At 45.9% G+C, this 26,396-nt stretch overlaps 2 protein-coding genes across 4 annotated transcripts; one reads left to right on the top strand and one right to left on the bottom strand.

Annotated features, from left to right (window-relative positions):
- Positions 1–1,264: 1,264 nt before the first annotated feature.
- LOC130264164 (cathepsin G-like) lies at positions 1,265–20,584 on the bottom strand. 3 transcript variants are annotated; one of them, XM_056512185.1, is made up of 5 exons: positions 20,446–20,584; positions 3,186–3,339; positions 2,565–2,706; positions 2,190–2,447; positions 1,265–1,670 (listed from the first exon to the last, which is right to left on the bottom strand). In XM_056512185.1, the coding sequence occupies exons 1-5, from the start codon at positions 20,498–20,500 to the stop codon at positions 1,491–1,493; spliced, it is 789 nt and encodes a 262-aa protein (XP_056368160.1). In that variant the 5' UTR covers positions 20,501–20,584; the 3' UTR covers positions 1,265–1,490. The 3 variants fall into 3 exon arrangements, with proteins under 3 accessions (XP_056368160.1, XP_056368159.1, XP_056368158.1); XM_056512184.1 differs by lacking the exon at positions 20,446–20,584 and adding an exon at positions 3,761–3,843; XM_056512183.1 differs by lacking the exons at positions 1,265–1,670; positions 2,190–2,447; positions 2,565–2,706; positions 3,186–3,339 and adding exons at positions 17,917–18,340; positions 18,860–19,117; positions 19,235–19,376; positions 19,871–20,024 and having other exon boundaries at positions 20,446–20,579.
- A 4,861-nt stretch (positions 20,585–25,445) lies between these two features.
- Positions 25,446–26,396, top strand: LOC130264161 (olfactory receptor 10A5-like). The gene has a single exon (XM_056512176.1). The coding sequence runs from the start codon at positions 25,446–25,448 to the stop codon at positions 26,394–26,396; it is 951 nt and encodes a 316-aa protein (XP_056368151.1).

Here is a 26,396-nt window from a genome sequence, read left to right on the forward strand (position 1 = left end):
GAAGAATAGAATTGCTCTGCCAGTCTTGCTGGATAACTCAGAAGGCAAAGGGTATGTTAGCAAGGGATTTGGAAGGGGTTTTTATAGCTCAGAGCAAAGGATAAATCCACTTCCAACAGAAATTGTTGTTATCAAGCAAAAGGATTTCACGAGAAAATAAAAATGCCATGTTGCAAGTTGAAAAACTACAAAACTGAAAAAACTACAAAAAAACCTAAAACACATCTTCGAGCTTAAAGTGTAGCATACTAACTTTTTGTGATTGGAAAATATTTACATGAATATGATAATGATAGTAGTTATGATAGACTATAGGTAATAGTAAAAGTACTGATTGGTTGTTATGTCTTAAGATGCTCTGCATTGTCAAGTACATAATGCATTGTAACCACAATTAGAGTTGGCTTCAGACGAACCCACAGCTGAGCCTGTGTCCTGGGATGATGTTGCAGTGCTCTGTATCCCCAAATCGTGTGTTGCTCATGCCTGGAGGGTTTGTTTTGTCTACCCAGGCAGCGTCCCTCCCCCATGGGCGAGCCACTGCTCCTGCTGGCAAGCCCCCCCCCTCACTCTGCCCCCGGCTGCTCTGCTCGGCTTTCGGCTTAGTAGTTGCTCTGCTGCTTGCTCGCTTTTCCCCCACCCCCTCTCTTTTTCACTTCGCTTTATTTTTACTTATTAGCTAGGAATACCACCTGGACATCAAGAAATCCCCAGACGTCTGTTTGTGACAAGAAATACGCGTTTCTGCCTCCCCAGAGCTGGAGACGTTCCGAGCCTGTAAATCCACTCGGATGGGTGAAGTTTTTTCTGCATCACCCGTGGCTGGTTTTTCTTTCTTGTGTTGGGGAGTGTTGTTTTTTTTTTTTTTTCCTGTGTGTTTGCTAAATAAACAAGTTTTTTCCACTTTTCCTCTGAGGAAATTCTTCCCGAACCCGGTGGGGGGAGGAGTTTGGGGAGTTGTTTCTTAGGGGGCTCTTTTTGGAGATTCTTCCCCTAATTGGTCTAAACCAGGGCACTCTGCTCCTGACAGGCTGGATAAATGTTCTGTACAGGCGCTTGGATCAACCTGCTGGCTTGACTGCAAGAGGTTGATGGAGGCAAGGGGAGCATTAGCAGCATTTGGGGACTGACACCTGTACTGCACTGTCCCACCCAGAGTGTCACTCAGCTTCTCCCAAGGAATGTCAGATCCTCATTCTCACACTCAGGGTTTGCATCCAGTTCCCAAGAAGGCTGCAGACACCAGCAAGATTGAACGTGCCTTTATTGATGGCCAGAAAGCAGAGCTGCAGCAGCAGTGGCAGAAAGGGAACAATGGGAAGCTGTGTGTACTTGGGACCTGCATTTTCACTTTGCCATGGAGACTCTCCTTACTGCAAAAGCCTGTGCCTGCACCATGGGGGCTTCTCTGAGCCCAGTTCAGCTGCCCCTGGGAGCTTCTGAGCACCAGCAGGTGTTTGATGCATTGTGGAGAAGGGGCACTGAGCATTTTATTCAGAGGATGGAGAGCCAGGCAGCTCCTGGAGTGCAAACTTCCTCAGCTGCTCATCTATCCAGGGCTCAAAATACGAGACTCTGGTGAATACCTCAGGGAACAGTTTGCCTCTATATCCTCGAGAAACAATGCCATAAGCCTTCTGATTGCAGACTAATGGGCCACCAGAATCACCCTGTGTCATGAAAGGAGTGAGAGGGGTCAGACATGCTCTCCCTGCCTTAAGGAACAAGTTTTCTTTTCCCTCCCTCCATGTGAACAACCTCCTGTTCCAACCAACTCCCCCTCCTCCTGCTCTGCAGGGTTTGCAGCTGCCCCACTACTCCTCTAAGCCCACCCATGAAAAAATTCAGGCCTGGTGGCTCTTTGAGATTCAAAAGCTGGAAAAAGAAGATAAACCTATTTTAGACATGGGGAAATGTCTAAGCCATCTTAACAAGGATGTAACAAAGAATTTACAAACCAAAGCAGTGGCTAAGCTGGGTAGAACCACTCCAAGTACGTAAAAAAAGCAAATAATGTTGATAGTTAGGAAAATGCACTCCAATTCAGGGAGCACATCAGCTTCAGAGCTTCAGCTCATCTTTCTGAAGATCCTGATTCATTTTGGTGCCCTTTTACCTTAACCCGAGAATCCAGCTGACTGTCCAATCCCACCCTCCTCCCAAGCCTGCAGCCCAAAAAGAACACTTACTTTGTAAGTTGACTTTTCACTGTTTTGATCACCAACGCACATCATGGACAGACGCTTGTAGTTACGGAATAGCTGCTTACATGGTTCATCATTTTGCACCTTCAGCTGCACCTCCATCATCACATCACTGCCGCGTCCTGTCCAAGATGTCCGGCCCCAGCCAGCCACCCTGCATTTAGTGCCTGCTGCCACACGTTCGTTTCTCATGGGTATGGAGATAAGTTGCACAAACTCATTGATCTTGGCCTTTGTCTTCAGCTGTCAGGCAGAGAGAACACGGGGTTAGAGCCAACCAAGGATTAGGGACAAGGTCAGAGGTTTGGGGAGGTGAGCAGGAGGAGATCCCTCAGGCAGGAAGGATGTGCTGGGCCATACCTTCAGCAGCACAATGTCATTTATGCAGCCAACAGGGGAATATTTGGGATGGATGACCCAGCGTGCAGCAGGGATCCTCTGCTGGCTCTGTTCTTGGACCCTGATGTTGTGGGCTCCCAGAATCACAGTGATGTTCACTATCCTGCCAGGAAACACCAACATGTTCCAGCTGCATTGGCCACAGGAACACAGCTCCCAGTGCAGGGGATTGGAGGGAGCTGGTTCAGGGATAAACCTCCCCAGAGAGCAGCTCTCAGCAAGTTCTCCTCTGCAACCTGGGTTCCTTCCACAGCCCAGCTCAGGATCCCTCACCCCACACTCACACAGGTGGGAACAGCCCCATGCTGATGGCAAAGGGAGACAAGGGAGGGGAAACACTGGACCCTCTTGTCCAGCAGTAGCTCTAAGCCATGGTAGGATCCATGACCCTGGAGACCACTGTGAGCATTCCTGTCCCCAAGGACACTCAGCCCCTGGCAGACAATTCCTGCAACTCACAGAGGATCAATCAGCTCTGGCTGAAGGGACACAGGGTGCTGTTTCAGCCCAGACCAGGGCTGAGGCCCTTTGGGACCATGGGAGACTGGAAAAATCACCTGCACAAGAAAGACAGGGTCTTACCCTTCTTTATCCACACAGTGAGCTGCTGAGAGCACTGCATCTGGGCGAATCAGGAACCCTCCACAGCGACTAGTCTTATTTGAAGCTTTTATTTTTAAAAAAGCCATGTAAGGTCTGGAGTGGGCCTCAGCTTCCTGCCCACCAATGATCCTTCCTGGAAGAGAGATGGGAAATGTTCATATGATGTATTCTGCTGTTTCCTCTCAAGTTTGGGGCTGCATGAACAGAGAGGGTCATCCTCTGATGTCATGTGCCAGTGAAACCAGCAACTCTCCTTCCTGGGGCTGTCCAGAGCATTGCTGGTGCAATGGAGAGAAAGACAAGCAGCACTGCCTGGGGTGACTGACCACCCCTGGCTCTGGATAACTAAAATGCCAGCAAAGGGCACAGCTCTGGTGCCTGTAATGCCTCACTGGTTTCAGGCACAGCCTGAGCTGAGAGATAAGAAGAGAGAGGAAAGTAGGAGAGCAGAGATAGGAGAGAATGCAAGACAGAAACTTTGCCTGAGATTGACTGCTCAGTGTCCATCAGTGCCCTTGAATGTTCTTGTCTAAATCCCCTCCCTGTGTACTCACCGGCCCCAGCCCAGGGCAGGAGAAAAGCACTTGAGATCAGAAGAAGAAGCAGCATCTTCTACCACTGTCCTGATGACCAGTTGGTATGGCACAGCATGAGACAGGTACAGAATGATAAGCTCTATAAATGTGGTGTGGAGCTGAAACAGGAAACCTCAGCCTGCCAGCAGCCATGTCATTCGCTGCTTTTGATTTCACAATCCCAGTCTGTGGCTTGGAGAGTGGTTCATGACATTCTCTGCTTTTTGTCACCATCTTCTCAAAAAGCTGGAGAGATCTGGGCTTGTTCAGAGCACCCACAGTGCACAGGGACAGCAATGGGTTGTCTTTTTTGTGCATATCCCATCAGAGACCTTTGGGGAGAGTCCCTGGGACCCTGCACATGGGCTGGTTTCGTCTGGACTTTTTTTCTTTTTTTATTTTTTCCTCCTACTTTCATCTGATTGGAATGGGGATATGGCCAGGGCCAGGCAAAGAGGGGCTGATTGCCTTCAGACATGTCCGTGGGAAATCAGAAAGCACCAATCAGTGGAGCAAAGGCACAAGGACAGCAGGAGCCTGTAAAACTAGGGAGAGGTGATAAAATACAGCAACACAGGATTCATCCAGAAAGCAGAAGAAGCAATTTATTGCAGGAATAGACACAATTTTTTTTATAGATTGGTTCACAGAACCAAGGATAGAACAAGCTCTTTGGTCCAAGGAAGGCAACACCTCTTGTAAAAATGCTTTTACCAAAACATCATGTTCCTCACATACTCTTCCTGTCCACAACACCATATGCTAAACTTTGTTATTAATTCTTTCCCTTCTGTTTTCCTTTGATTAGCTTGGGAAAACTCAAACTGCTGTTTTCCCTGACTCTCACCAGCATCCACAGTCTAGGGAGCTTCTCTGCCTCAGCTAGTCAGAAAAACTAACCAAAAGCAAAGGAGAGCTGTCTCCTGCTGCCCACTGCAGACAACACAGTCTGTGTGAAGGATGCAGGGGAACAAGTGCAGTCTCTGATAACAAACTCTGCACATTTTCCCTCCCCCTTCACTCCTGGAACCAATTTTTAAGCTGCAGAACTCAGTATTCAACACCAACTGATCAGATGATTGGGGAGATAAAACCATCATAAAGTCACCCCAAGACATTGGCTCACAGCCAGAGGTGACTCTGCCTGTCTGAATCGTTTCTGTAATCCACACCTTCAGTGCTGCAGCCTGGCCTCAGCTGTGCTGTGAACAGAGGTGTGGCCTCTAGGTCCAGCCATCCCTTTCCTTCAGCACTGTGGGTACCCTGGAGAAAGGAGGTTGATGCAAAATAAGGAGAGAGAAAATGGGGACAAGGAAAGAGGAGAGGCAGGAGAGGTTATCCCAGCGAGTGGAGGGAGGAATGTATATGTGGGAAAAAAGCTTGAAGGACCTAGAGTAGAGGGCAGGGTGGGTGTGATCCTGCAGGTGGGACTGGGCAGGTGTGAGAGTCCGTCTAAAAGCCTCTCGTTTGTTCTGCCCAACGACCCTCGCCTGAGGCATAAGCAGACCCCTCAAACTGCAGTTTAAAGGCGCAGGCCAGGGATGGGAGGAACGCCAAGCCATTGCTCGCAGGTGGTGCCCATCGGACCAGGACTGGTTTCTCAGAGACTGGTTTACGGATAGTCACGGTGCACTGAACTGTGTTTAGTCGACAAGGCTCCCACAGGTGCGAGAACAATGAACTGGTCAGAGATGGAGTGCCCTGTGTTTGTTTCATCGACAAGGACTCACTTGGGCTTGTTGTGGGTTTGTTCCCCCCACGGAACCCAAAGCGTCCATGAAAGTCCTCACCTGTTTGGCCAGTCGCCCGACGCCTTGGAAAAAGAGTATAAAAGATACTCTCAAACTAAAGAACCCTGAGATCTCCCCGGACGGCAACAGACATCTATTGGCTGGTTCCACGAGGATCGTCTGCCCGGCTGGTAGCTTTAATCCCAACCCCTTTTCTCTCTCTCTGTCTCTCTCTCTCTCTCTCCGTCCCTCTATCGCATTTTGTTGGCACTAAATAAAAGTGCATCTTTTGCAAAAGTAAACTGGTTTTGTCCCCTGTTGTGTCTTTTGCGCTTTGAGATCCCTAAAAGAACCTATCAGGACTCTGCATGTGGTGTGGACCCTGACATTTAATTGGCGTAGTCGGCAGGATTCCCTGATACTGGAGGAGTTGGGGGTTTTCTGTGCACTTTGTACCAGGGGAAGACCTGTGCCATTTCAGCCGCACCCAGCCTGTCAGTACCGTGAGGACTGAACAGTGTTGGAAAGCAAGGGAGGTGGTATTGGGTTCTTCCCACAATCTGCACACAGACCCAGGTAGATAATCAACTCCATTTCAGTTATTGGAGAATTTTTTGTAAAGGATCTCAACTGTGCAAAAGATGGGACTTGTGTTTTTGTTGTATATGTGTTGTTAAGCTGCTTGTTGTAGTTGAGGACAGAACCTCCCAGGCAGTTTTTGATCCCCTAACCCAGGCAGGGAAGAAAGGGGATTGCCCTCAGCTAAAGGCTGGGTGTTTTCTTGTTTTAGACCCCTAACCCAGGCAGGGAAGAAAGGGGTTGTCCTCAGCCAAAGGCTGGGTGATTGTTGTTGTTGTTTTTGACTACTTGGGATTGCGAAGAGACAAGCTGTTTTGTAACTAAGGTAGTACCTCCCAAGTAGTGTGGTCTCTTCACCCGCTCCAGGGATGAGAAGGGAAACACAGTTTTAGCTGTGCTTTTTGTGTAATTTTAAGTGTGCCTCCCTGAGAGTGGTTTTAGTCCCTTCGTAAAAATGTCTGAAGAAGATAAAAATGCTTTTTATGCTTTGCTAGCTAAGTACAAAGCCAGACCCTCCCAAGGGGGAGAAGATTGGGCATACAGTAACTGGTTTAATTTAGAAAATGTGATTGATAGAATACATTCTTTGCAACATGAAACAAAATTCAAACTGGGCAAAAATAAGACCATTCTCTGCTCAGTTTTGGGGGCCTGTCTTACAGCAGCTATAGAAACTCGCTTTACTCGAAGAAGTGAAGAAAGAGCAATTATTGACTCCCTACAAAATTTAGTGGAAATTTTGCAAAAACAATTAGATGAAGAAAGGAATGACAATCGTGTTTTGAGAGATGAGATTCATTCTTTAAGAGATGAGAATCATTCTTTAAGAGCTGCCCTAAGACAAGAACACACCAACACTTTAAAACACACTGATTTACCAAAAGAAACAGAAGAAAAGGAAATTAATCTATTATATCCTCAAAAAGAACTGACTCTGATGAAAAATAGTAGGGAATATTGCTGCCCTAGCTTGAGACCTTTGGTTAAAACAGAATACAGTTTTATCAATGATGAGAATTTTGACCCACAAATAACCACTACAAAAATCCTGTACACTGCTACTAAATTATCAGAAGAAGCAGCTAGTGGGTACTGGGGACATGGGACTTTCTTAACAACAGAAGTCAAACGTAACTTATGGTCCCCAACTCAGCGTGCAGTTTATTGGGCAGCAGGGCTTAACCCTTTGGAAAGGGGAGACCTTGTAGCTTTAGTTGGTACTCCCGACCAACTCCTAGAAAACATTCAAAAAGCTGCTTGCTTGCAAATTATACATGAAATAAAATTCACTGCTGGCTATAAATCACCTATGCAATTACCTGTAAATGTAAAACAATGCCCTCTTTCCTCTGGTGCCAAAGAAGGGCTCAAACTGGTTATACAGGACTTGCAAAACTCCCCTGTATGGCCAATCCAAAAACCCAAACCTGACAATGGGGCTGTTTATCAATATATTGGTGATACCCTTGAGGGAAGAAATGAAATAGAAGTAGTGGGGAATACCCAACAAAAAATAATCTCCCATTTGGAAAGCCCTAACTTGCAAATTGCCTCAGAGAAAATGCAAACACCTTCTCAGGAAGTGAAGTTTTTGAAGACAGCCACTACTGGGACTGCCCCCCCTGACGGGGTGGCCCAGAAATTCTCAGTAACAGAAGGAACTGTAAAAAATCTGGCAATAACAGAAACTGAGAGCTTGGGTAGCAGCTATGACAAACCTGCCTCGGTAATTAAAGTAGCCTCTGCTCTCTCCCCCAAACAATCTTTGTTCACTAATGTTTCTGCTGAACAAATTATTGCTGGGGGATGGGGTGGCTCTTGGGTTGGGTTGCTGATGGTTATTTGGAATGTTTTCCAGCTTGAAGCACGGAGTGCCTCCTTTGTCTGCAACTACACTGATTCTTATCCTGTGTTTAAAGGAGGTACAGAGTGGCTCCCTTTTTGGCAGCAAATTATTGGGAAGTTAACAGAATTCCAATCTGCATTAGATGCTGAATAGTTCCATCATTTTAACCTCCTGCCTCTTTGTGGCAGATTCTGTTGTGTTTACTTTTCACAGAATAATACCATGGAACATGAAGTTTAATTGCTGAATCCCTCATCAAACCTGTATACAGTTACAGCACAGGACCTTACAGCTGTGTTATATTTTGTGAAGATTCAAAATCAGAATTGAACTGTTGTACAATTTTCCTATGAAATTATGTGTGGTAAAAACAATATAAAATACTGAGGGGAACTTGATGTTAATGTTATAACACCTACTACCCAACCACCGGTTATACTGAGCCTGAAAATCTTTAAAATTGGATCTTAGGTAATATGGTAAACTAGCCAAAAACAAATATTGTTTAAATCAGCATGGTCTTTTAAACAAGTCAAATTGCCAATGCAAGACCAGGAGGATCCTTTCAAGAAACAAACAAGAGACATAACCGGTGTTGTGGGAACAAGATTGGGAATTTTGAATAGTATTGATTTAGAAGTATTAATGAATAAATTGGCTAACATTTCTTTAGCTCTCTGCTGTATCCAAGTTCAATTGTGGATGCAGTCAGTTGCTGCCTTAATTATATGAGAAGTGGAGGAAAAGGAATTCCAATCCTGGTGAAACTACTACCCCAGCATAAGCACAGCCACAGCCTTTGCACTGACCATATGTAATGCTTCAGTACATTCAATATTCCCTCTCATTGCATTAGGGCTAAATCATGACAGAGCTATTCTCTATCCTTTTGAGCATAGAGAATGGGCCTGTCAAATTGGTGAAAAGTAACAAACTATTAATTTGGGAACAACAAGCGTTTATCTGTAAAAGTAATGCAATCAGAGCTCAAGATATTTGCTTAGACATAGATCAGAATGCCTGTAACTGAAAGTTATCCTGAAATGCTATTGGAGTATATGAGCAAGGGGTGTGCATGCTTTAGAACTGCTTGTAATTTAGTGTTTGTAAAAAATGTAGCAGTGGATTTTAAAAAATCATTCAAATTTTTGTGTTTGTTGTGATTGGTACTATTAGTTTAAATAATGTTAAGTTTTTTTTAAATGGTTTTACAAAAACAATTGTTTTAATCAATTTTGTTAAACATACTATAATCAATATTGATTTCCTTTAATATTATTTGGAAGTTATTTTATTGATTGATTTGCTTTAATAATTGTTTGAAGGTTATTTTATTGATTTGTATTAATTTTGATTGTTTTATGATTGTGATTTGTTTGAAAATTTGTTTTTCAATTTGTTAAAATTGTTTTTCAATCAATTTGTTGTGATTATCTTTGTGTTTATTTCTTTCCTTTTCCTTTCCTCTTTCCCTCTCTCTCACTGATCCCTAATTTTTCTGTCCCTACTTTCCGGGATATGCTACCAATGACGGGTCCTGAAGATGCTACATCGTCACAACATCACACTGCTGGAGTTCCTCAGCGACGCTCGTTGGTCACGGGGTGGTGTAAGAGTCCATCTGAAAGCCTCTCGTTTGCTCTGCCCAACGACCCTCGCCTGAGGCCTAAGAAGACCCCTCAAACTGCAGTTTAAAGGCGCTGGCCAGGGATGGGAGGAATGCCAAGCCGTTGTTCGCAGGTGGTGCCCTTGGACCAGGACTGGTTTCTCAGAGACTGGTTTACGGATAGTCACGGTGCACTGAACTGTGTTTAGTCGACAAGGCTCCCACAGGTGCGAGAACAATGAACTGGTCAGAAATGGAGCGCCCTGTGTTTGTTTCATCGACAAGGACTCGCTTGGGCTTGTTGTGGGTTTGTTCCCCCCACGGAACCCAAAGCGTCCATGAAAGTCCTCACCTGTTTGGCCAGTCGCCCGACGCCTTGGAAAAAGAGTATAATAGACATGCTCAAACTAAAGACCCCCGAGATCTCCCCGGACGGCAACGGACATCTATTGGCTGGTTCCATGAGGATTGTCTGCCCGGCTGGTAGCTATAATCCCAATCCCTCTCTCTCTGTCTCTGTCTCTCTCTCTCTCTCTCCGTCCCTCTATCGCATTTTGTTAGCACTAAATAAAAGTGCATCTTTTGCAAAAGTACACTGGTTTTGTCCCCTGCTGTGTCTTTTGCGCTTTGAGATCCCTAAAAGAACCTATCAGGACTCTGCATGTGGTGTGGACCCTGACAAGCTCGTCTTGGCTCAGCGGGGCCCGAGGCCGTGCTCAGCAGGGCCTCGGTCGGCCCCAGGCTCAGCTTGGCTCAGCCTGGCCCCCTTCTCCATGCGGCCTGGCCGGGCTGGGGGCCAGGTAGTGGGGGTGGGAGAGCCACTGAGGCTCTCCCTTCCCCCTGTTCTGAGAGGCCTCCAGCTGCCCACGTGGCGTGAAGAGGTGCAGCTGAGCTTTAGAGTTTTTGTCCAGCCTTTTCCATGTAGCCCAGAGTTTTTCCAGCATGGTCTGGCCCAGCTTCTTCACTTTCTGGATGCAATTTTAACCCTTCTAATGCCTGGATAAGACTCTAAATCTCCCCTGAGCTCCCCTGAATGAGAAGAATGAAGCAAGGAGTCTACTGAAGTCAGTGAAATGAAAGCTAAGTTTTCCAGATAGGAAGAGATTGAAGAGATGCCACTGATAAGTAGCTGAAAACCTTTTTCTGTGGGCTATGAGGGGACTGTGACTACACTGACGTTCCTTTAAACTCTGAAAAATACTTGGGGAGGTTAAAGTGCTTGAGAAAAGGATCTTTTGCCTCGAGGAATGGGGCTCTCTGTTTTGGGACTGGAAATATGGACAGAGACATTTAATAGGAAAAGAAATGAAGAGAATTTTGTCTTTCTGCACCTTGTCTTTAAAAGTAATACCCCATGTGTGCAGCATAATCCATAACACAGCTCTGGATGGAACTGTGGGGATGAGAGGAAGTTCATAGTTTGCAGTTTTTTCTCCGGGCAAATGCAGATTATGAAAGTGAAGGCACTCCGTATGCCTAAACGCAAGAAAAGGAACTTTTCTCTCTAGAGCAAACTGAAATGATTATTTAAGTAGATAACTGACTGAAGTGTTCTCAGTATGTTGCTGTTAAGATATGTGGAAGATGAGGGAGTGGGGAGGAGGGAATAATCCGGAAATATTATTATGAATTTTTTTCTTTGTGTGTGTGTTACTAATAAATGATTTCTTATATGCTTTTAAGTTTTAAGCCTGCCTTGGTTTTGCTCCTAAATGCTATCTCTAAAAGAAATTGGATATATTAAAATTGGCAAACTCAAGTCAAACCGTGACAGAGGCAATTTCCAGAAAATTCTGTAATTATACATATTAGCAAACAGTATATGAGTGAGATTTTTAGCTTGATTATTCGATACAGGCAGACACCTCTATGTACCCCCCGTCAGTTTTGCTTATGCTTCATACGAACCGCAATTATACTAAATTACTCACTGCCAAATTTTGTAAATACTTCAATATATGTATCAAGTATATATTTTGATTGTATTCATTTATCTACAATTGTTACTATTAAACAGTTGCTATCACACTAGGGAAAGCAAATAAAAGCAACACACACCTTCTTGGGAAAAACAAGGTACTTTATTGAAAACCCGATCCTTATTTATAGGACAGTTTGCAAAACTAAGAGTGGACAGTAACTCATTGGGGAACAGGAGAAACATCCCATGTCACGTACTTCGCCCGCTGTCTCACGGTCAACACCAGGTGCTAATTTATATTATTAATTCCTTTCTATCTCTGATAAAACTATCATCCTGGGAAAGAATCCTGGCTGGAGCTGAGAACGGTCACAACCTGGGAAAGAATCTGAGCTAGAACTAGGAGAACTCAGAGCCTGGGAAAGAACTCTGACTGGAATTTTCCTAGGCTTCTAGCAGTGTCCATATAAAACCAGATTTCAATTAAAATTAATCTTGTTGTTTGATAAATTGGACAAATAGAACATCATTCACAACAATTTGGTGCCGAAACCCAAGAATTCCAGTTCAAGGGAAGAGAGGCTAGATTAGGGAAGGAGCTCCCCACCAGCTGTTAAGGTGGTGCCAAGGCTAGATCAGAGTTTCTTGTAGAAGGAGTTCCAAATTAAAAAAAAGCATAAGCAAAAGAAGCTAGCAATAGGATATGCTCAAAAAGAAGGCTCCCTGAGGAGTGCCAGCAAAAGGTAAAGTGCCAATAAGACGTCTTGTGCATAAGAACAGCGTAGGAAAAGGGATTGTGTAAGTACCAGGGGGTTGGGTAAGGTGCGCAGTTGTGTGCTTGTCTGTGTGAGTGAGGAATATCTGAAACAGCTGGATAGCCGAAGTGAGTGCGGCCCTCCCAGTACTGCGGTTCCGTATCTCCACGAGGAGACCAGCCAAGAAAGGAGGGAAGCAAAAGGGGAGAACAAGTAAAAACCCTGGGAGGGACTGGGAGGGAAGATCTCAACCCGAAAACTCACAGGAAAAGTCTTTAATGAGAAGAGACATGACTGATGCTCGAGGGGGTGATTTAGGAGAGGAGTGACCAAATTTGGTTGAATTATCTTCTGGAGGGGCAACAGATGGAAAATTTAGTATGTGATTAAAAGGGTTTGTGAGAAGTGGCCAGAAAGAAAGCTAGGGACGATAGATTTAGAAGGGAAATTAGGGAAATAGGAGGGAGATAAGTAGTTGGCAAGAGATGAAATAGTGTAATAGAGCAATATTAAGTGAGAGAGTTGAAACACAAAACGAGCAAGGGAGAACAAGGGAGACTAAGATAAAGGAGATTTCTTAGTCTGTTGCACACAGAGATGGGTCAGAGGAAGAGTAAAAGCTCCGACCCCGAGGCTGCGAACTATGAGAAAAATTCACGATAACCCCGGTATGCCTGGAAACAACCAAGAGGAAGGTTCCCAGAAGGGGAGCAGTATTCCTCAGGACAGTCCACTTGGATCATGTTACAATACTGGGATACAAGGGAATCCCAAAGAGGAAAAAGCAGGCAGAAAATGATCCATTATTGTATATTTGAATGGACAAAGAAATATATACATGCAGACATTTTATATTGGCCAGAATTTGAATCATTTGAAGATTGGATTTGTCAGACTTTAAATCTGTATGAATCTCATAACCAGGAGGAAAAATTGCCGGCAATTTTAAGAATCTTGTTTACAATAGAGATCATCAGGGGCCAGAACAGGGAAATCAGAAATAGCCTGTGGCAGATCCAAATTGGAACAATCAGGAGCTAGAACATAGGCAGAATATGAGGGATTTCAGGTGGATGATTATCCAAGGAATTTGGGGAGCAGTGCCCAGGGGACCAAATATAGGGAAAGTTCTGGGTGAGCACCAAATGAAGGATGAGTCTCCTGCAGAATGGCTAGAGAGACTAAAAACCATATGGAATTATACTCAGGCATAGACCCCGATAGAGCAGCAGGACAGGTCCTTTTGAAAACACAATTTGTAACTAAGTCTTGGTGGGGCATCAGGAAGAAGCTGGAAAAATTGGAAGATTGGCAGGATAGGGGGCTTCAGGAGTTGTTAAGGGAATCACAAAAGGTATATGTTAGAAGAGATAAGGAAAAACACATAAAATAAAAGCCACTATTCTAAAGGTAGCGGTCAAGGAAACACAAGCAACCACAAACACAGAGATATTAAAACAAGAGGAAACAACTGACGATGACTGATGATGAAGCAAAAAAAGCTGTCCTAGGGGAAAACAACAGTGTAATTATGACTTTTCAGGAGGCAGAAGCACAAAATGAAACACCATAACTTTCCTTAGCACACGTAGAAGCTGTAAAGAAGCTAGGGGCAACCCTGAAAGAAGGAAAATGGATTCTGCCAATGGCAGGAAACTAATACCAAAACCTTTAACTCGACAGATCCTAAGCAATCTACACAGAAGGACTCCCTGGGAAACAAGGGCACTTTGTGAACACTTTTTAAAATTTTATGGGTGTATAGGAATATTTGAAGTTTGGAAACAAACTACTCAAGGATGTCTCACATGTCAGAAGGTGAACAAAACAAAAAGATGTTGAGGAGTCCTGCCTCTAGAGGCCGTCCAACAGCCCATAGGCCGTTTGAAAAGATCCGAGCTGATTTCACCAAATTACCCAGAATTAGCAGGTGGAAATATCTGCTGGTTATAGGAGATCAACTGACTCAGTGGGTAGAAGCATTTCCTGCGGCTTGGGAGACAGCTCAAAATTTTGTTGGAGCATATTATTCCAAGATTTGGATTAGGTTCACAAACATATAGAAATGGTAATGAACCCATGATGAGGTTAAAGAAGGTATTTATTTCCTACTGAAGACAGTCTAAACGAAATTGGCATGAAACCACTGTACCTTAAGACCAAAGGGGATGTAGTTTTTGTATATATGGTGGAAAATGTTATTTTATAGCATTACTGTTTGAAATACCAATTCAAAATTGTTTTGAGGTAAAATCTTGAGGCATCATGGTACACATTGACTGCATGAAAGAGAAGAAAGTGCTGCACCTAGAGAGGGATATTAGGAGGTAGAATTTGGGTGGAAAGGGCTTTTATGGGATGGCAGTTCAAAGCCAATGTGGCATATGCCTGGATGGAAAGTGTAGGGGGGCATGTGCCAGATTGTGGGCATCCCTTGGTCCTTGGGACATGCCCCCATCCTCCTGACACCCAACTCTGATATTTAAATGCATTTATGAGATTCCCTCTCATTCTTCCCTTCCCAGACTGAACAGGCCCAGCTCCCATAGTCTTTCCTCATCAGAGGTGCTCCAGTCCCTAAATATTTTGTGGCCTCTTCTGGACCCTATCCAGTAGCTCCTTTTCTTTCCTGTTCTGAGCTGGACACAGCAGCCCAAGTGTGCCTCAGCAGAGCTGAGTATGGGGGCACAATTCCCTCCTTGACCTGCTGGCCACACTCTTCCTGATGAACCTCAGGATCCCTTTGGCTCTCCCGGCCCCAAGGTCACACTGCCAGCTCATGGTCAACTTCCACCCACCAAAACCCCCAGGTCCTTCTCTGTAGGGCTGCTCTCTGGTAGATCAGCCCCCAACCTAGTGTTTGGGGTTATTCTTCCCACAGTGCAGGACCCTGCACCTGTCTGTGTTGGACCTCTTCAGGTTTCTCTCTACCCAGCTCTCTGGCATGTCAATGTCCCACTGAATGACAGAACAGCTTTCTGGTGTATCACCCACTCCCTCCTGTTTTGCATCATCAGCAAACTTGCTGAGGGTACATTCTATGTCTTCTTAGAAAATTGATAAAAAGAAAAAAAGCCTAAATGTAATGCAACTCTTCCTGCCTCAACGGATCAGGCTTATCTCTGCAGTGCTGCTTTTGCCTCAGCCATATTTGACATTTTCTATCCCATCACCACAAGGGCGCCTCCTGGCCTAGTCAGGTCTGATCAGCTGATCCAGTGGGAGAAAGTTTCCAGTTCAACCCACAGGCATTTTACAGTTGTAAAGAAAATGCTTTATCTGAGGTTCAAGGAAATTGAAAGGGAGACAGGGTGTAAACAGGCTGGTCGTTAGTCTGTCTAAGCATCTTAAGTGGATTTCAAGTTGGTTCTAGAAACTCACATGGTTAGGATGGACAGGGATCTGCCAGGAAGGTCTCACAGATATGTATGTATAGCAGAAAGATTTTTGAATGTCGAATCTGAAGAAGAAATAGAAATGAAAGCAAGTTTTGATATAGAAGAAAAGAATTGCTCTGCCAGTCGTACTGGATAACTAAGAAGCTGTGTTGATTTCACGTGCTGGGGCAGAGAGGTGGATTCGCCTCAGGGAAAGTTCCATGAGGGTGGGGAGTGGGAGGGACTCTCCCGTCTCTGGGAGCTTCCCCTGTGAGCTGCTGGCACCAATCAGAGAGCTGATTCGGTGACGGACAGCTTGGGAAACCAATGGAGGGTTGTTTCGCTTTCACAAATCACAGTGGATCAAGTTAACTGCCCTCTCCTTCGGCTTCCGGCCTCCAGAGGTGCGGGGGTTCCCGGGTGGGGCTCCGGCCTGGCTTGGCATCCCGGCTCTGTGGGGGTCTGGCTCAGCACCCCGGCCCCGGCTCTGCGGGGGTCCAGCTCGGGACCCCGGCCCCAGCTCTGCGAATGTCTAGCTCAGGACCCCGGTCCCGGCTTGGTGAGGGGCCCGGCCCGGCCGCATGGTCCGGGCCACCCCCCGACCAAATGTCTCCAGGCAGCCCCACGTAACCCGGGCTCGACTCTCCACGTGGCATGGCCGAACGGGGGAATCAGGGAGCACCAAAGGCTTTTCCTTCCCCCCTCCCTTCCACATTCTGATGGAAGAGGCCTCCAACTGCCCGCGTGGCTTCTTCACGATCTGGATACAATTTTAACTTCTTTATGCCTGGATAAGATACTCGATCTCCTGAGCTCTCCTGAATGAGAAGGAATAAAGCATGGTGTCCACAGAAGTAGCAGAATGAAGATAAAGTTCCTGATGGGAAGAGACTGAAAAGATGCAACTGATAAGTAGCTGAAAACTTTTTTTTGTGAGGCTATGAGGGGATTGTGACTTCACTAAAATTCCTTTAAACTGTGAAATATACTTGGGGAGGTTTGGATGCTTGAGAAGAAGACTTTTTGCCATAGAAAAATTGAGCTCTCTGTTTTGGGACTGGAATATGAACAGAGACATTTGATAGAGAAGGAGATGGAGAGAATTTTTGTTTTTGCACCAGCCTGCCTTTAAAAGTAGTACCCCATGTGTGAATCATAACCCATAACACGGCTCTGGAAGGACTGTGTAAATGAGAGGAAAATTCATGGTTCTGTAGGTCCCGGGTGGATGGAGACTGTGAAGGTGAAGATACCCCCTAGGCAATAACTAAAAAAGGGACTTTTCTCTCTTAAGTGAACTGAAATGATTATTTGGGTGGATAACTGACTGAAGTGTTCTCTGTATGTTGTTGTTAAAGAATGTGGAATGAAGGAAATGGGAGGAGGGAATAATCTAGGAATCTTATTCTGAATTCTTTTTGTGTTATTAATAAATTTCTTATTGTACCTTTTTAAGTTTTAAGCCTGTGTGGTCTTTACTCCTAAATCCTATCTCTAAAAGAAATTAAACATATTAAAATTGACAAAACCCAAGTCACACCCAGACAGAAGCCAAAGGGTATGTTAGCAAGGCAGTTGGAAGGGGTTTTTATAGCTCAGACCAAAGGATAAATCCGCTTCCAGCAGAAAATGTTTTACCAAGCAAAAAGATTTCAAAAGCAAACAAAAATCCCATGTTGGAAGTAGAGAAAAAGTCTCAGAATTTTCCACGGCAAAAATACTGAAAAACAACTTCTAGCTTAAAACTGTAACATACTAACTTTTTGTGATTGGAAAATATGAACATGCATATAGTAATGTTAGTAGTTATGATAGGCTATAGGTAATAGTAAAAGAATTGATTAGTTGTCACATATTAAGACGTTCTACAATGAAAAGTACATAATGCACTGTAACCAGAATTAGAGTTGGCTTCAGACGAACCTACAGCTGAGGCTGACTGGCTGTGGGCTGGCTCTTGTCACCCACAACCCGTGAATTGCTGAATCATCTGAATACAATAAACAGAATTTTTAAAAGCCAGTCTAAAGTCCCACATCCCTCATTTCAGCTCTTACACCACATGATCTCCCCTTGCATGTGGAGATGCCTCTGCTCCTGACAGGCTGGATAAATGTTCTGTACAGGCTCTTGGATCAACCTGCTGGCTTGACTGCAAGAGGTTGATGGAGGCTAAGGGGAGCATTAGCAGCATTTGGGGACTGACACCTGTACTGCACTGTCCCACCCACAGTCTCACTCAGCTTCTCCCAAGGAATGTCATCTCCTCATTCTCACACTCAGGGTTTCCATCCAGTTCCCAAGAAGGCTGCAGACACCAGCAAGTTTGAACGTGCCTTTATTGATGGCCAGAAAGCAGAGCTGCAGCAGCAGTGGCAGAAAGGGAACAATGGGAAGCTGTGTGTACTTGGGACCTGCATTTTCACTTTGCCACGGACACTCTCCTTACTGCAAAAGCCTGTGCCTGCACCATGGGGGCTTCTCTGAGCCCAGTTCAGCTGCCCCTGGGAGCTTCTGAGCACCAGCAGGTGTTTGATGCATTGTGGAGAAGGGGCACTGAGCATTTTAGTCAGGGGATGGAGAGCCAGGCAGCTCTTGGAGTGCAAACTTCCTCAGCTGCTCATCTATCCAGGGCTCAAAATACGAGATTCTGGTGAATACCTTAGGGAACAGTCTGCCTCTACGTCCTCGAGAAACAATGCCATAAGCCTTCTGATTGCAGACTAATGGGCCACCAGAATCACCCTGTGTCATAAAAGAAGTGAGAGGGATTAGACATGCTCTCCCTGCCTTAAGGAACAAGTTTTCTTTTCCCTCCCTCCATGTGAACAACCTCCTGTTCCAACCAACTCCCCCTCCTCCTGCTCTACAGGGTTTGTAGCTGCCCCACTACTCCTCTAAGCCCACCCATGAAAAAATTCAGGCCTGGAGGCTCTTTGAGATTCAAAAGCTGGAAAAAGAAGATAAACCTATTTTAGACATGGGGAAATGTCTAAGCCATCTTAACAAGGATGTAACAAAGAATTTACAAACCAAAGCACTGGCTAGGCTGGGTAGAACCACTCCAAGTACGTAAAAAAAGCAAATAATGTTGATAGTTAGGAAAATGCACTCCAATTCAGGGAGCACATCAGCTTCAGAGCTTCAGCTCATCTTTCTGAAGGTCCTGATTCACTTTGGTGTCCTTTTACATTAACCCAAGAACCCAGCTGAATTTCCAATCCCACCCTCCTCCCAAGCCTGCAGCCCAAAAACAACACTTACACGGTAAGTTGACTTTTCACTGTTTTGATCACCAACGCACATCATGGACAGACGCTTGTAGTTACTGAATAGCTGCTTACATGGTTCATCATTTTGCACCTTCAGCTGCACCTCCATCATCACATCACTGCCGCGTCCTGTCCAAGATGTCCGGCCCCAGCCAGCCACCCTGCATTTAGTTCCTGCTGCCACACGTTCGTTTCTCATGGGTATGGAGATAAGTTGCACAAACTCATTGATCTTGGCCTTTGTCTTCAGCTGTCAGGCAGAGAGAACATGGGGTTAGAGCCAGCCAAGGATTAGGGACAAGTTCAAAAGTTTGGGGAGGTGAGCAGGAGGAGATCCCTCAGGCAGGAAGGATGTGCTGGGCCATACCTTCAGTAGCACAATGTCATTTTTGGAGCCAATAGGGGAATAGTGGCGATGAATAACCCAGCGTGCAGCAGGGATCCTCTGCTGGCTCTGTTCTTGGACCCTGATGTTGTGGGCTCCCAGAATCACAGTGATGTTCACTGTCCTGCCAGGAAACACCAACATGTTCCAGCTGCATTGGCCACAGGAACACAGCCCCCAGTGCAGGGGGTTGGAGGGAGCTGGTGCAGGGATAAACCTCCCCAGAGAGCAGCTCTCAGCAAGTTCTCCTCTGCAACCTGGGTTCCTTCCACAGCCCAGCTCAGGATCCCTCATCCCACACTCACACAGGTGGGAGCTACCCCATGCTGATGGCAAAGGGAGACAGGGGAGAGGAGACACTGGACCCTCTTGTCCAGCAGTAGCTCTAAGCCATGGTAGGATCCATGACCCTGGAGACCCCTGTGAGCATTCCTGTCCCCAAGGACACTCAGCCCCTGGCAGACAATTCCTGCAACTCACAGAGGATCAATCAGCTCCAGAGATCCCTGCTCTGCCTGAAGGGACACATGGTGCTGTTTCAGCCCAGACCAGGGCTGAGGCCCTTTGGGACTACGTGAGACTGGAAAAATCACCAGCACAAGAAAGACAGGGTCTTACCTTCTTTTCGCCACACAGTGAGCTGCTGAGAGCACTGCATCTCGGCGAATCAGGAACCCTCCACAGTGAATAGTCTTATTTGAAGCTTTTATTTTTAAAAAAGCCATGTAGGGTCTGGAGTGGGGCTCAACTTCTTGCCCACCAATGATCCTTCCTGGAAGAGAGATGGGAAATGTTCATTTGATGTATTCTGCTATTTCCTCTCAAGTTTGGGGCTGCATGAACAGAGAGGGTCATCCTCTGATGTCATGTGCCAGTGAAACCAGCAACTCTCCTTCCTGGGGCTGTCCAGAGCATTGCTGCTGCAATGGAGAGAAAGACAAGCAGCACTGCCTGGGGTGACTGACCACCCCTGGCTCTGGAAAACTAAAATGCCAGCAAAGGGCACAGCTCTGGTGCCTGTAATGCCTCACTGGTTTCAGGCACAGCCTGAGCTGAGAGATAAGAGGAGAGAGGAAAGTAGGAGAGTAGAGATAGGAAGGAAGGTGAGGCTGGAACCTTGCCTGAGATTGACTACTCAGTGTCCATCAGTGCCCTTGCATGTTCTTGTCTAAATCCCCTCTCTGTGTACTCACCAGCCCCAGCCCAGGGCAGGAGAAAAGCACTTGAGATCAGAAGGAGAAGCAGCATCTTCTACCACTGTCCTGATGACCAGTTGCTGTGGCCAGGGAGGAGATAGGTACAGAATGATAACCTCTATAAATGTGGTGTGGAGCTGAAACAGGAAACCTCAGCCTGCCTGCAGCCGTGTCATTCGCTGCTTTTGATTTCACAACCCCAGTCTGTGGCTTGGAGAGTGGTTCATGACATTCTCTGCTTTTTGTCACCATCTTCTCAAAAAGCTGGAGAGATCTGGGGTTGTTCAGAGCACCCACAGTGCACAGGGACAGCAATGGGGTGTCTGTTTTGTGCATATCCCACCAGAGACCTTTGGGGAGAGTCCCTGGGACCCTGCACATGGGCTGGTTTCGTCTGGACTTTTTTTCTTTTTTCCCCCTACTTTCATCTGATTGGAATGGGGATATGGCCAGGGCCAGGCAAAGATCCTTATCAGAGGGGCTGATTGCCTTCAGACATGTCCGTGGGAAATCAGAAAGCACCAATCAGAGGAGCAAAGGGACAAGGACAGCAGGAGCCTGTAAAACTAGGGAGAGGTGATAAAATACAGCAACACAGGCTTCATCCAGAAAACAGAAGCAGCGATTTATTGCAGGAATAGACACATTTTTTTTAGATTGGTTCACAGAACCAAGGATAGAAAAAGCTTTTTGGTCCAAGGAAGGCAACACCTCTTATAAAAATGCTTTTACCAAAACATCATGTTCCTCACATACTCTTCCTGTCCACAACACCATATGCTAAACTTTGTTATTAATTCTTTCCCTTCTGTTTTCCTTTGATTAGCTTGGGAAAACTCAAACTGCTATTTTCCCTGACTCTCACCAGCATCCACAGTCTAGGGAGCTTCTCTGCCTCAGCTAGCCAGAAAAACTAACCAAAAGCAAAGGAGAGCTGTCTCCTGCTGCCCACTGCAGACAACACAGTCTGTGTGAAGGATGCAGGGGAACAAGTGCAGTCTCTGATAACAAACTCTGCACATTTTCCCTCCCCCTTCACTCCTGGAACCAATTTTTAAGCTGCAGAACTCAGTATTCAACACCAACTGATCAGATGATTGGGGAGATAAAAGCATCATAAAGTCACCCCAAGACATTAGCTCACAGCCAGAGGTGACTCTGCCTGTCCCAGTCATGGTCTGAAATCCACACCTTCAGTGCTGCAGCCTGGCCTCAGCTGTGCTGTGAACGGAGATGTGGCCTCTAGGTCCAGCCATCCCTTTCCTTCAGCACTGTGGGTACCCTGGAAAAAGGAGGTTGATGCAAAATAAGGAGAGAGAAAATGGAGAGAAGGAAAGAGGAGAGGCAGGAGAGGTTATCCCAGTGAGTGGAGGGAGCAATGTATATGTGGGAAAAAAGCTTGAAGGACCTAGAGTAGAGGGCAGGGTGGGTGTGATCCAGCAGGTGGGACTGGGCAGGACAGAGCTTTGGGGTGACATTCTGGGAGCTGCATGGCTGGAGGCTCTCTGACATGAGGAGCAGGGCACTGCCCTGTAGCAATCTTCCTTTTTACTGCTTTAACCCAGGCCAACAGCCCCAGCAGGGACAGGAACCTGTTCAATGTTTCAGGTGAGGGCACAGCCATACAACATTGCTTTCCTATTTCACAGGAATATCTCGAGAACAATGTATTTCTAGCATATTACCATTATGTACTTAGGCTGCTTCTGATATTTTAGTGTCTGAAAAAAGAAAATCTTAGGATGAATGAAGGAAAATCATGGCCACTGTCCTGAGACTGAGCACATAATCATGGTGAGTAATTTCTCATAATGCTAAATGATGATTTGATTAATGAGTTGTGTGTTCTTTACCAATGTTCCAATCTGATATTAGAAAACTTAAAAACTATAAATATTAGATAGATTATCGATGGGTATTCTCAGGTGAAAAAGGAGGCCATTCTTATTTACCAAAAGCCTTCAAGGTACAATTTCAGAAGTAGTGGGAGATCTGGAAAATTCACATGAATTCCATCCTTAGAGTGTTTTTTCCTGTCTGCTAACCACACAGGAGGATTGGCTCAGAAGATCATCAGCATTTGCATGCCGTCAAATGGTTGCAGAAAAGAAATCTCTGTTTGCTAACCTCTCTTGTATGGATAAGAAGCAAATTCTGTGAAATTGAAAGATTCAGTCATTGAATGAAGAAACTTCATTTCCCCTCTCACTACAATCTCCTATTTGCTATTGAACCTTTGTCTTTGATGCAAATTTGGTCCTCATTCTCTGGTTCTTTTATCAGTCTTTTCCCAGACCAGATATCTCTGACCACATTGGGGTGATGCTGCTCAGAGCTCTGTTTAGGTTGGTACTAGGTACAGATTTAATTTGTGCAATTCCAATCAAATCTGATTTTTGTTCGATTGGATCTTTTTTTCTTACTGTAATTGACAGGAAATGGAAGGAAGGAAGGAGGGAGGGAGGGAGAGAGGGAGGAAGGAAGGGAGGAAGGAAGGATTCACAGTAGGCAGGCAGTCACTTAAGACTGAAGAATGAAATGTGAGTGCTGGAGTTGAATGAAAACTCTCCTACCGGAGACAGCTCTGCCCCTAAAGGCACCCAGTCCAATTAAACAAAGGCAACATCACTCTAATTCTGTCCGTGGAGTCACCCATCCCTTGATGTTTCCAGCTGCTGCCCCAGAGCAGCATTTCTGTGCTGTTATAAGGATGTCAGTGTCTGCTACATCCCCTTGCCCACAGAGGGAGCACAGCTCTGAACAACCATCCCTGGCAGCTCTGAAATCAGATTAAATCAATCCCACCGGTAGGAGCTTTAGGGATTTCAAGAGACTTTACTTAAGCCAGGTGTCAGAGGCAGCTCAGCTGTTCCCTTCATGGGCAAAAATAGAGATGCATTGAGGTCTCTGCTTCTCCAGCTGCAGCCAATTCAACTGAGTTGAAACCAATCTAACAAATTCCTTTTCTTCTTCTCTGTGAGACAAGTCTTTGGCTGATTTTTTATGGTATATGTCGTGTGCTAATGTCAACAGATTATTCCAGCTGTGGCAGAAGATCATCTGCATTTAAAATGTAATTTTTAATCTGCAGTGTAAGATGACAGAAGGAATCATCAGCCCAGTGCTGTTCATAATGTAAGAAAACAAGGGAAATACTTCTATCAATATTTGAACTACTCATTTGGGAGGCACTGGATGGCAGAATTGCTGGAGGTAGGACACTTTACTTCAAAATGTCTATTGTGAATGTATAAAGGAAATCCAAGGAAGAGATAAGGCCAAAACTTATTTAAAGGCTCTCAAAGCCACTACACACAAATTACATCAATTGAGGGTTGTTTCTGAGAGGTATTCTGAGTTAGGGAATAAAAGATTAATTGTCAATAAAACAGTGGCTGCTGTGAGTGTTGTTGACTTTAATAAAGAGCTAATGATCACAGCAATAGACTAAAACTTTCATATGGGCTTGGAGAGCAGAATTTCCATTTCAGCTGCATGGATCTAACAATTAAGAAAACCAATGTGAACGTGCAGCTAGAGACTGCAGGGAGTTTTTTATGTCATTCTCTATCATATGTAGGCTGCATTGAGATATCACTTAGAAATGTGTCCTTTCATTCCTATGTTAATAGAAACAGTCAAACCCAGAAAAATACCTTTTAAATACATCAGACCATCAAATGTCTGAGAATATTGGGAGTTTCTTTATTGTGCTTGTGTGCTTTAGGATCCACAGCTTGCACCTTTGTGTTCATGTCACAAAACCCACAGAGAGAAGATGTGAGTTACAGCCTGAAGAGAAATCAGATGGAGCCAGCCCGGGGGGGCTGGTCATGGCAGATCTGTGTGGCTGCTCTGACTTCGAGGCTGAGTCCTTCTCTGTGTGCCAGCTCTGTTGATTTGGTCCCTGTGTGTGCACAGCAAAAGTGTCTGTCCCTGCTCATGGACACAGTTCTGATGCCAAAATGCATTTTGTGCTTGAGGTTTGCTGGTGTAGGGCAGTGCCTGGTGGCCCCTTTGGTAAGAGATGCTGAGTCTAAAGGACACAGAACTAACCATCCCTTTCTCCTCTGTGGCAGGCTGATCTCTTCTCTCCTTCAGTGCCTCAGTTTCTCATCCTGGGCAGTGAGGAAAGCACAGAGCTGCTCCAGAACTGCATGAAGATCCCACAGACAGCAACACTCCTCAGGGAACGATGTGAGTCATGATTGAATGGTTCTGAGCTTCCCCCTCTGCACTTCCTCATCATTCTCTCTGGGTACTTCTGCCTCAATTATTCTTTCTTCCTTTGCCTGTCTACAGACAGAATATTTTCTTTGGTTTTCTTTAGTGCTGCTTTCTTTGATCTGTAGGTGTTTTGGTGGACAGGTCTTGGTTCAGGTCTTCCTTTCACAGCTTCTGCTTGCTCCATTTGGGAGTGCTTTCCCCAAAGCTGGGCTCCTGGAAGTGTTTCTGTCCCACTGACAGCCGGGGATTGATGTGAATATGAGCCAAAGCCTCCTGCAGCCTGAACTTCCCTGACTTTATCTGAAGTTGAGTTGCTCTAAAGGTAATTTCAGACGTCTTGGAGGAAGGCTGCTGCCCTGTCAGCCCACTCAGCAGGAGAAACAGAGAGCAAGGAGCAATGCCCACTGCTCCTAAGGTAACAAAAGAGTTTTTCTTTCTTTGGTCTCTGGGTGTTTCAGTGTTTATCTGGGCATTCCCCTCACTGCAGGGAGTGCCTGTGGGACCAGCTGGGAACACAGACCTGACATCTGGGGAGAGAGCAATTAACCCTGCACCCATGATGGAGCCACCCCTTAAATGCCAGCTTCTCTTAGTTGAAGGCTTGGTGTATCAAGCAGTTACACCACCACAGCCATTTCCTTCTCAATATACTCAGCCCAGCCTGCTCTAGAGTCACACCCTTTGATCCAGCAGCTCTCCAGGAGACTCCTGGTTTGTGATCTTGGTGCAGTGTCTACAGCTCTGACACTCTGTCCCTCTGATCCTCCCAGATGGAGCCAGCAGAGGAACAAGATGCAGGAAACCACACTCTGCCGACTGAATTTGTGCTCTCTGGATTGTCCAGCCGCCCAGAGCTCCAGCACTTGCTGTTCTTCACCATCTGCTTCGTTTACAGCATGACTCTCATGGGGAACCTTCTCATCTGCGTGCTCACAGTGCACCCCACCCTCCACACGCCCATGTACTTCTTCCTCCGCGTCCTGTCCTTCCTGGACATTTCCACGGCCTCCGTCGTCGTCCCCAAGATGCTGGTGACCCTCCTGTCCGAGGACAGGCGTATCTCCTACCTGGGCTGTGTCACTCAGCTCTACTGTGTGGTTTTCCTGGCGGCCACTGAGTGGTTCCTGCTGGCAGCCATGGCCCTGGACCGCTTCGTGGCCGTGTGCTGGCCGCTGCGCTACGCCGCCGTCATGAGCCCCAGGGCCTGCCTCGCCCTGCTGCTGCTCTGCTGCTGCAGTGGCAAAGTCGTGTCGGTGCTGCAGACAGCCTGGGTGTTCACCCTGTCCCTGTGTGGGCCCAGGAGGATCAATTATTTCTTCTGTGACATCCCCCCGCTGCTGGTGCTGTCCTGCACGGACACGTCGCCCTACGAGAAGCAGCTCATCGCAGCCACCGTGCTCGTCATCCTCACGCCCTTCTGCCTCATCCTGCTCTCCTACGCCTGCATCATCTCCAGCATCCTCAAGATCTCCTCTGCAGAGAGCAGGCACAAGGCCTTCTCCACCTGCTCCTCACACCTCACTGTTGTGACGTTGTACTGTGCCAGTGGCACTCTGATTTACTTACAGCCAAAATCCAGTAATTCTCAAGATGCTAAAAAAATCCTTGCTCTTATATACACAACTGTAATTCCCACATTAAACCCCCTGATTTATAGCCTGAGGAATAAAGAAGTGAAAGAAGTACTAATCAGAGTGGTGGCTGTGTTGATGAAGAAATAA

The sequence above is a fragment of the Oenanthe melanoleuca genome, chromosome 27 (genome assembly GCF_029582105.1).
Source record: "Oenanthe melanoleuca isolate GR-GAL-2019-014 chromosome 27, OMel1.0, whole genome shotgun sequence".
NCBI classification, from domain to species: domain Eukaryota; kingdom Metazoa; phylum Chordata; class Aves; order Passeriformes; family Muscicapidae; genus Oenanthe; species Oenanthe melanoleuca.